This window comes from Phaseolus vulgaris, chromosome 3, assembly GCF_051622355.1.
Source record: "Phaseolus vulgaris cultivar YP4 chromosome 3, ASM5162235v1, whole genome shotgun sequence".
NCBI classification, from domain to species: domain Eukaryota; kingdom Viridiplantae; phylum Streptophyta; class Magnoliopsida; order Fabales; family Fabaceae; genus Phaseolus; species Phaseolus vulgaris.
The window spans coordinates 48,363,904-48,374,666 of record NC_143500.1 but is presented as its reverse complement, the minus strand read 5'-3'; the positions used below and the strand labels follow the sequence as shown (position 1 = coordinate 48,374,666).

At 29.3% G+C, this 10,763-nt stretch overlaps 1 protein-coding gene across 1 annotated transcript; it reads left to right on the top strand.

Moving 5' to 3' along the window:
• Nucleotides 1–7,287: 7,287 nt before the first annotated feature.
• Nucleotides 7,288–10,263, top strand: LOC137808219 (ADP-ribosylation factor-like protein 8a). The gene is made up of 6 exons (XM_068609216.2): nucleotides 7,288–7,369; nucleotides 8,066–8,147; nucleotides 8,239–8,271; nucleotides 8,390–8,511; nucleotides 9,458–9,619; nucleotides 9,780–10,263. Exons 1-6 carry the CDS (start codon nucleotides 7,332–7,334, stop codon nucleotides 9,895–9,897), a joined length of 555 nt encoding a protein of 184 aa, XP_068465317.1. The 5' UTR covers nucleotides 7,288–7,331; the 3' UTR covers nucleotides 9,898–10,263.
• Nucleotides 10,264–10,763: the final 500 nt, after the last annotated feature.

The window sequence follows — 10,763 nt, the reverse complement described above, 5'->3', positions numbered from 1 at the left end:
GCACCACCATCTACTTTCACCATATTTTTAATAAAGTCTTTCTAATTTCAAAACTTATACTAAGGTTGTCATAGTTTTAAAATACTTTTAATTAAAACAGATAAATCTCTCCATAAAATGTTTTTGACATACAATTGACTTTTTCATTTTTTTCCCTCAGTTTTCTTACAAAAAAATTCCTTTTCAAAAATATTTATTTCCAATCTTCTAAAACCCCTAAATTGGGGAGATATGATTTCTTCATGTTTCTCCGTATTTTCTTGAAACATCTCATACCAAATACTAAAATTATTTCATATTTTATTGATTTTTTTTTAATTTTAAATTATAAAATTTGGATACTTTTTACATAAGATTTTTTTTTAAATACGAATTTTGTATTTTGAGATTACAAATTCTACATTTTTAATTGTGTAATTTAGAATACAAAATTTATATTATATTCTAAATTGTAGAATCTAAATACAATATAAATTTTATATTTTAAACTGTATAATTCGTAATAAAATATAAAATTTGTATTTTATATTATATAATTTTGTATTCTAATTACACAATTTATAAAATTTTGTATTTTAAATTATATAATTCAAAATATAATATCTATGTAAAAAAAATGACACCTTATTATTGTGTGAGAACCGCACGTGTCATTTAGCTCCTGCTTTTTTTCTATCCTCCACCGTCCCTCCAATTCTTCCCCTTCCAATTTTTCGTGCTTTCCCTATCCCCATTTCTTGGCTCGCAGGCAAGGGTTCTACACTGTCATATGCCATCCCAAGAACCTCGAGCACATCCTCTGCACGCAGCCTTCCACGACCTCCTTGGCACGACATCTTCAAAAACCCAACAAGAATTTTGAATTCTCCATTATCACTCATTTTGCCACCAAAACACCACCACTTTCCCTCACCTCATTTTCATCTGCTTGTCGATCTCACTTCCTTTGTCCTTCCCTGACGCCACCACAAGGAGAAGGTATTGACCACCATTATCTTATGGTTTACATTTTTGTGACTGAGTTTTGGATGATCATATTTGTGGGACATGGACAAAGCACAGAGAGAAGAGAAGAGAATAGGGTTGTTGCATGATTTTTTATTAAGGGTCAAATGATAATTTCACTACCCCTATGGAGGTGTAGAAGAAATTATGTAGGTACAGGAAGAGACAACCTTAGGGATAGCAATGCAGGATAATCCGTCCTTATTGGCCCACTCCAAATAATGTTTGACCTGCAAACTTACGAGTTAGCTTGCATAAGGATTTTTTTTTTAAATTCCATTAATCATAAAAAAAAATATTGTTGAACAATTGGATTCTTTTTACTAGCTTTCCCAAGAACCCATGCAACAACTTTCCTAGCAATGGAGGTAGGACTTGTATGTATGAAGAGGAATGGCGTTTAAGATTGATTGACCCGGTTGAAATCAAATTTTAAGGTATACGGACTAACTTGTCTCATACCTGGCCCGTGCAGACTGCAAGTTATGCACGGATCAACAGGTTAAAATAGTCAGTTCACCCCGTATTTTTTCCTATCAAACTACAGTTCGGTCCGCACGACTTATTCTGCATTCACGTCCCTACCCTAAACTATCTAGAGATATGGAGGAGGTGCAAGTTTGATTGTCATCTAAATCTTTGAAATAAAAATTCATCCACATGTATGTGCCCAATTCCTTATAGTTCTAAATATTAATTAAATAATTTTTTTATAGAAAAGTAAAAATTACAACAAATGAAACATAATATTATCATGTATTCAATATCAAAATGATACATGTTTTCTCTTTTCTTCAATATCAAATATAAAAAAAATTATAATTGTATAAATATCAAATGAAAATATCAAATAACAATTAAATAATTATAAAAATATAAAATGTATGACCTAAAATAAGTTAAAAAATAATATAATTTTTTAAAATTACTTAATAAATTAAAAATAATTTAAAAATTTAAGTTGAGAAAGATTAGAGGATGAGTGTAAATATTTTAACAAAAGAATATATCCATATACATTCTCATATCTATCTCCAATTTAAAAAATTAAATATTATCTATATTAATACCCGAATGACCAATTGATTTGTCATCACTAAGTGATACCACTCATAATGAAGTTAATTGTAAAGCATATCTAGAAAATTGGAGAAATTCAAAGGTTTCCATAAATTGAATTCAATGTTTAGAGGGTAGATAATCGGAGAAACACTTTGTGCTACAAATGTGTGTGTGATGATATTTGATTATTATAATAAATAAAAATATTTTTAATAACTAATATAATAGTTAAGACTGACTTTGAAATTTTCTTAATGCTCTTCATTAAATTTATCCATCACATCGGGATTTTCTCTTCATGTTTTCTAATAGGAGACTTTCATTTTCTTTAAATTTCTGGTTAATGAGTTCGTTTGTTGTGTTGTTACACCTGAAAAAAAGCTATACTTTTTAAATTAATGATCAATTGATTATGATGATAAAGACAGAGAAATAATTATATATAAGTGAGAAAATTAAATTGTTTATCTTATCTCTTATTCATTAAACATTTATATGATTTCTCTATTTTTCAATCAAACTCTTTTTAACTTTTTAACTTTATATTAAAGTGTAGTATATATAGTATAATAAAATAATATTTTATCCTTTTTTATTAAATGATGAGAGATGTATAAGATATTATGAAGGTTATTAGAGGAGCATAGGAGAAAGGCATATGAAGAGTGTGTTTTATTATTATGGTTTTGAAAAGAGAGTACATAGAGGGAGCAAACGTAAATATATAGGCATGTGAAATTTATACAAGAGCACATGCACAATATACTATGTAGGATTCCCCTTAAACTTATGTGGATTTGCAATCACTATAAGTTTACACAGCACCTGACACACCGCTCACACACTGTTTGATATTTTTAATTTGTTATAATTATTTAATATTTATATAATTGTTATTTAATAACTATCATTTAATATTTATACAATTATAATTCTTTTCTTTATATTTATCATTGGAGAAAATAAAATATGTATTTTTTTAGGATTTAGGGTTTAACATTCGATAAGGTAATTTTTTGTGATTTTTTTTATAAAAAAATATTGAATTAATATTTAGAACAAAAAAGGGAGTGACTTTGTGGGTGAGTAAGGGTACACTTTTTTTTTTTATGAGGATAAGACTAAAAATTTATATCCATTGGATATAATTATAGGAATGAAGATGAATTTTTACTTTGAGGATGCGGATAGGATAATCAAACTTGCATATGTCCTACCCCGTTGTCATCTCTAACATGGTCAGACGTGAGATGAAGAAGATGAAAGACTTTTAAATCTCACAATGACTTCAAAGGGATTTGCAACGACTATTTTCTTATCAATTCTGTATAAGAGCACTATTAAGAATAAAGTTTGACAAAAGCTCTTACAACAAGAAAAAAAAAAAAGAAGTTCTCGTAATCTTAAACAATCCTTAACCTTCTATTTGTGAGAAAAACATTGTTTGTGTACATAGCTATATAGAAGAGTATGCTTAATATTGTATTCATCCTAGGATGTTATTCTTTTTCACCGAATGAAACCCATGATCGTTTAGATCACAAACTTTGTTTATCAAAGTGTTTTGGCGAGGAGTAACTAGATCAAAAACAATACTCATTCTTAGTTAGAAGTGGTTATGTCAAAAAAATACTTGTGATTTTAGCTAAGAATGATTGTGTCCAAATAATATTTATGATTTTAGCCAAAATTGGTTGTGTTCAAAGAAGATTTTGTAGTTTAGCCAAAAGTGACTCATTCCAAATAATATTTGCCTTTAACTTACAACATCAGTGGAATTTCAATCATGTTGATCAAGATCAAGATGTAGTCTGAATTTATCAGACTAACCAATATAAAAATAACTTGCATAATCTTGTCTATTAGATTTATATATTTACATGTTATTAATTGCATCTAGTTAAAGGAGACATTTGCAAAAACTTTTTTTTTAAAATATTTTTAACAATGTGTTTGTCAAAAACATCTTTTAAGAAAAATAGTTTGATAGTGTGTCTGTCTGACTTAAATTTCATGTTTTAAGATTGTCATACGCCATTCTATAAAAAATTAAAAAATTTAAATGCACAATTCAATAATTTCATCTTATGTCTTCATAATTTATTTTATTTTAATTTAACATAAAATATGAAATAAATAATATCAATATGAGTAAATTTGAGCACACAATTTTTGTTATTATGATTTTTTTTTTAAACTATAATAAAAATTATCAAATATATAGATTGTAATTATATTCACAATTTAAATTTTTTCTTATATTCATAAATAAAATTCTTAATGTTATAGTTAATAAATACAGTATAAATTTGCCATCATATTTTGATAAATATAAATATATTATAAATGAAATAGAAGAAAAAAAAAATACTTATATACATATAATAATACGCATTTTAATTTGATTCTTAATTTTCAATTTTCAATTTAAACCAAGCCGTTGAAAAATAAAAAATTCATAAAAATTATTTTATTATAATATCTTAATCGTTTAAATTTTAAATACCCTCATAGTAACAACCATTTTAAGTTAGTAAATTGCCAAAGAAATTGTCAATGCAAAAAGCAATACAATGTCGATAACTGAAGTTATCTAGAATAAATTATTTTGAATTTTAAAAAGTTTTGTAACTTTATTAATTTTAATGTACTATAAACAAAAAAAATAAATTATTTTTGATTAAAATATTATTAACTTTCTTTTACCAAAACCTTGAGCTTAAATGTATTTACTTAGACTTTGTTCGGATTAGAGGGTGTGGGGGAGTGAAAAGTTGAGGGTATGGGAGAGTGGAAGTATGGAGATTTGAGAAGAAAGTGTGAAGAAAGTTGAGGGTGTTTGGATTTGGATTTGGATTTGGATATGTTAAAGTGGATGTGTGATGAAAGTTTATTGAAATATATGAGTGATGTGATGGTTGTAAGAATATTTTGAATTATTTTTAATAGTGTAAATGATAAGATTACAGATTTACCCTTGTATAAAAAAAAATGATAATTAATTTTGTGCACATTTTATTCAATAAAAAAAATTTAAAATTTCAATTATAAATAAATAAATAAAATTTAAAATTCAAATAAATAAATAAAATGTAAAATGTAAATATAATTATATTATTTTTTAATTTATTTTAATTTTGTTAGTTAAATTAATGTATTTAGATAATTTTAATATTATTTATGATTCTTTAAAATATATATATATATATATATATATAAAAAGTAATGCTTCAAATAAAAACAAAATCTTTTTTAATAAAGAAATAAATGTTAAAAAATACTTTTGTAAACAAAAGAATCCAAAAAATAAAGGAATATTTTAAAAACAGAAAAGAAAATTCAATGTTTTATGACTAATATGAAAAAAAAAACTCCTATTAATCAATAAAAAACAATAATTATATTAATTTGGTCTAGATTTAAAATGGATTTTAATTAAGATAAATTGATTCACATTATATTTTGTGCATATTATATTTAATTAAAAGAAATTAAAGTTTTAATAATAAATAAAAGAAAATATAATTTAATGGCACATAATCGATTATCATTTCCGTTAAAAACAACACATAATCGATTATCAAAGTTTTATGACACATAATCAATTATTCATGTAGTTAAAAAACCAACATAATCGATTATGGTCATACATAATCGATTATGTTCACTTTTGTATAGTCTTCATAATCGATTATGTCATGAATTTTCAGTTTGCTCACATGGTGACGTTGCTGCTCACATGGTCATTTCATATACTTCCAAAATTCACACAATACTGAGGGCAGAAATGACTTTGCACTCATTATACCTGACTTTCACTCACTCACCATCTCCTTTCTCTTCACTTATCAAAGAACTCTAATTTTAACTAATTTTCTCCTCACCCTCACCCATCAACGGATACAAACGGGGGTGACACCCAACATCCGTCCGCGACTACAGTGCCAACCCCCAATCCAAACAGAGGCTTAGACTTTCAAAAAAGATTTCATTGAATAAATAATAAGTGTAATAATATATAAATAAAAAAATTGATTTTAAATTATAAAAAAAAAATTGGAAAGAAAATGTGTAACAATTTCAATGTATAAAAAAAAAAGGAAACCAATGAGAAAAAAAACGAGTCTACACTTTTAAACTGAAAAAACTCAACCTAAACCCAAAACAAACTACTTTGTTAAAAAACCAATTGAAATTAAACTACTTTTAAAGTATTTAAGTTAAGTTCAATTCTGGTCAACCCAACGTTTTATGTAATTGAAGTAATTTTTTACGAGAATTATTGAAATGGTCAATTTAAAAAAATTATAAAATAAACGACTCGGTTTTAAAACACGATTTCGACAAGAGAAAATATGTTTTATAATATGACTTTATAATTTAATTTTCTAATTTAAAATAAGAAAGTTATATTTTTAAATTCAACTTTTCTTTTATTTTTTTCTTGAAAAATTGTGTTTAAACGAACACGATTTTCATATTTTTTTTAGAGATATAGTGTGTTCAGAAGGGAAAGTTATGTTAATTCCATAGATGTAAAGAAAAATAAGAAAACGTGAATTAAAACATAATTTTAATGAAAATTTCAAAATTTAAACTTATGTTTTGAAACACAATTTTACCATTTAAAATAATATTTAACAAATATAACTTATCAATTTCTTTAATTTTTTTTTAAATCTACTTAATTTTATAACTTTTTCAAAACTATCCCCTTGACCCAAATCTTACGTGATCAATTTTTGATTGTTGTGAGCACCTGGTTGGCCACACGATGGCGTGAGCCAGAGATGTTAATCACTATTCATCATACACGTGGAATGTTTTCATTTGACAACGTTCAAATATAATCATGATATCATCGCTCTAGCCTCTCACCACGCGCGAGTGTAAACACGCAACTTCCTAGTGGAATCTCGTGCTCCAACTTTCTAGTAGTTTGGTGTCACGCGCTTCATAACGAGGGTGGGAGGCAAGGTCATGGACAGGCTCAGATTGTGTAAATAAACTTTAATCGGGAGCTATGATCCCCTGCATCGCCACCATTATTGATCTAGATGCGCTTCATTTGTCTCTTCTACGTGGGACCCGTGCGATTCAAAACCCCAAAGCAATAAGCCCTGTTTAGAAAAATAAAAAGTAGTTTCCATAATGCGAATGCGATAAACAGTGTTGAAGGATCTGTGTGGGGGTTCGAGGTGAAACAAGGGAATCGAGATCCGTGTGTTTGTTTGTGTAGTTTTCTTTATCAGAGAAGAGAAGCGATGGGGTTGTGGGAATCTTTTCTCAATTGGCTTCGCAGGTTAGTTAGCTTTTTCTACTCCAACAAATTATCACAATGCAGTTGTTCATTATTTATTTATATATTTATTTTAAACTCCGAATTAATTGATTGTTGAGATGAACTATTGTGAATTCGTTTAAGGTTTTAGTGTAATCATGTATAGGACTTCCTGAGATGTTCACTGCCCCCAAAATAGTTTCTCTGTATCACTGAATAGGTGATAATTCTAGGCATGTGTTTTTTGTTTAATTAGATATGTATGAGCAAATCCAATTTTTCTATTTTTTCTTTCTTTCTTGATTGTGTTTCCAAAATTTTAAATGGAAGCTTAAATGGATTCTTGTATATAACTTGTTTTGGATTATATTAGTTTAAGTATTCAATTCGTTTACAAAAATGTTGTCTAATGATTGGAAAATCATTTCAATTTAAATGAATTCTTGTCACTTGCGAAATTAAAGTGTTCCCAAACATCGGATTATGACAGGAGCTGCTGCTCTGTATAGGTAATCTGTAAACTTTTGAACAAAGTGTTTGCTGAATTTTAGGAACGTTTGCACTAAATCTGCTTCTATTTTTATGACACTACTTTTTTGAAGTGTTAGGTTGTACCTAAGTTGAATTTCGGTATCTACTTTTTATGCGGATGCTTGGTCTGGGCTTAGTGGAGTACTTTATTCAAAGTAGCTTACCACATTGTAAATTTGATTGCAGCCTCTTTTTCAAGCAGGAAATGGAATTATCTCTGATTGGACTTCAGAATGCTGGGAAGACTTCACTTGTAAATGTTATTGCTGTAAGTATGATAATTATTTTGGATTTATTTTAGTAATTTGTTATTAATTGAACTGATTCACTGAAAGATATTTTCCTGATATTGTTTCTAGACCGGTGGGTATAGCGAGGACATGATTCCTACTGTAAGTGTTATTTGCCAAATGCTTTCGGTTATAGCTTTCTCCTTGAGTTACTATACGAAGTTTTCTGCTTATCAAGCAGCATGATATTCTGATGAATCTATTTGTCATCTGATTCCAGGTGGGATTCAATATGAGGAAAGTAACAAAAGGCAATGTTACAATAAAGTTATGGGATCTTGGAGGGCAACCTAGGTTCCGCAGCATGTGGGAGCGCTATTGTCGTGCAGTTTCTGCTATTGTGTATGGAGCAAACATCTCATTTCCTTCTGATTTTAAATATCTCTCTCTCTCTCACTCTCTCTCTCTCTCTCTCTCTCTCTCTCTCTCTCTCTCTCTCTCTCTCTCTCTCTCAGCACTGGTAGACGCAATGAGACATACATGACTGATAAATGCACAAATCTTCTAGTGTATATTTGTACTTTTGCATTGGTAGTTTTCCAACCTATGCATGGTAATTCCATAATAGAGTTGTTCATCAAATTACACAATTGTTTGTTTTGGTTTCCACAGTTGTTTCATTATGGTAAATTTTATCCTTTTTAGGACTGCAGACCGAGTTGTTCTTTACCTCCATGAGCCCAAACTCATTTTTAGTTAGTGAACTTGATGCGAACTCACTTATCAGTTAGATGCCCATGTCGACAGCTCTTGCCCTGGTTTAATATTATATTTTGTCTGTACTGTACCCGAAAAAAAGGGGAAAAAGTGCAGAGGGATTTGTCCACACTAGTTGATTTTATTAATGACTCTTTAAGACGTGTCACGATAAAGTTTATTTACTAGTTAATATGACTTATCATGGCTAGTGCAATTTGTAGTGCGAGGAAGTGAGCCTAGCTCTTTGAAACTTTGTCCTGTATGACAGGATTGTCCTTCACTGAATGAGTTATACGATTTCACAAGTTAGATCTTTCACTGTCTATGTTTTATTGCTTCCAGTTCTAGAAGACCTAGTTTGCTATATTACAATGCAGATTTCCTAGTTATTCCGAGGTTATGATGCTGCTGAATAGGTCTTCCTCTTCGATCTTCTATAGATGTGTGATTGGATTATGCAGTTGTTGCTAATGTTTCTATAAGTTAACGTCTTCTCCTACATTAGCATTAGTGTAGGAGTCCAATTTTATCTTGATCTATTAATGATTGGATTTTGGTTACAGTTCCCCTAACATGATTTTTCCTGCAGTTACGTTGTTGATGCTGCAGATCCAGATAACCTTAGCATATCAAAGAGTGAACTACATGATCTATTGAGTAAGCCATCATTGAATGGTATTCCCTTGTTGGTATTGGGGAACAAGATCGACAAACCAGGGGCTCTTTCTAAAGAAGCTTTGACTGACCAAATGTAAGATATGTCGCTTCTATTCTAATTTGGAGCAATAACGAAGTAAACTAGCACTAGAAAGTAAATGTACTGAATTGATTTTAGTATTACATGTTCTCCTGTTTCTTTTTTCTTTTACTTTTATATTGCTTGGGTGCTAAAAGAGCTATCTGGTATGCAGGGATCTGAAGTCAATTACTGACAGAGAAGTTTGCTGCTTCATTATCTCGTGCAAAAACTCGACTAACATTGACTCTGTTATCGATTGGCTTGTAAAGCACTCCAAATCAAAGAGCTAAGAGGTTCCTTAATGTTTTGTACTCTACTATCTGGAAGTTGTTGCTGGAGGCATCTGCATGCCTAACTTTGTTGCAGATATTTTATTCCTGACCTCTTCTCATTTGCTTCTTAATGAAATATCATGTCCAATGGGGTATCAAACAACAAGATGAAATGTGAATGGTTGTTTTACGAGTGAATCATATTGTCATTGTGAGCTTAGTTGCATTTTTTAGAATACTTTGCAGAACTGCAGTTGTGAGAGCCATTGGTTGTCTATCTCTGTAAATTACATTAGATTTTTCTAATGATCAGAGCAGTGTGTGATATTGTTATTTCCTGGGGTCTGTCAAATACAAACAAATTTAAGTGGATTCTTTTTGTTATTTTATCGTGTTTGAAGTTTTTGATTCTTGCTTTCTACTACAATCCCAGCAAAACAGAAAAGGATAAGTCAATAAATTTTATACAAAAAAATTATTTCATATTCAGAGTTTATCCGTCGATACTAATGTCAACCAGCACAACTCCTCTCCAGTATTGAACAACTCCAAAGAGAGAAGACACCTAGAATGGTGGGTCTTACACATCCCGTATTCTTTTCTCTCTTGTACCGGTGAGGATCCACTTTCAATGCCAAGATGTTTTCTAACTAACGTATGACTATCATTATTCCTCTAGTCATGACAATATGTATGTTAGAATTTTGAAGACCTTGCTGATAAAGTTCATGTAATGACAATGTTCTCAGATTTTCAATGTTGAAGGCTAGAGTGGGAGAGCAATATATGTCTCCCACCCTAAAGAACCACTTGAGAACCATTAGATAATTTTATTTTTAAATTGATGGTTCATATTTTTTATTTTTCAATTAACTTTTATTTTT

Bases quoted from the DNA above. Each gene is read 5' to 3' on its own strand.
- LOC137808219 (XM_068609216.2), top strand. From the start codon at position 7,332: ATGGGGTTGTGGGAATCTTTTCTCAATTGGCTTCGCAG. The intron at 7,370-8,065 runs GTTAGTTAGCTT...ATTTGATTGCAG, and splicing joins TTTCTCAATTGGCTTCGCAG to CCTCTTTTTCAAGCAGGAAA. The intron at 8,272-8,389 runs GTAAGTGTTATT...ATCTGATTCCAG, and splicing joins GCGAGGACATGATTCCTACT to GTGGGATTCAATATGAGGAA.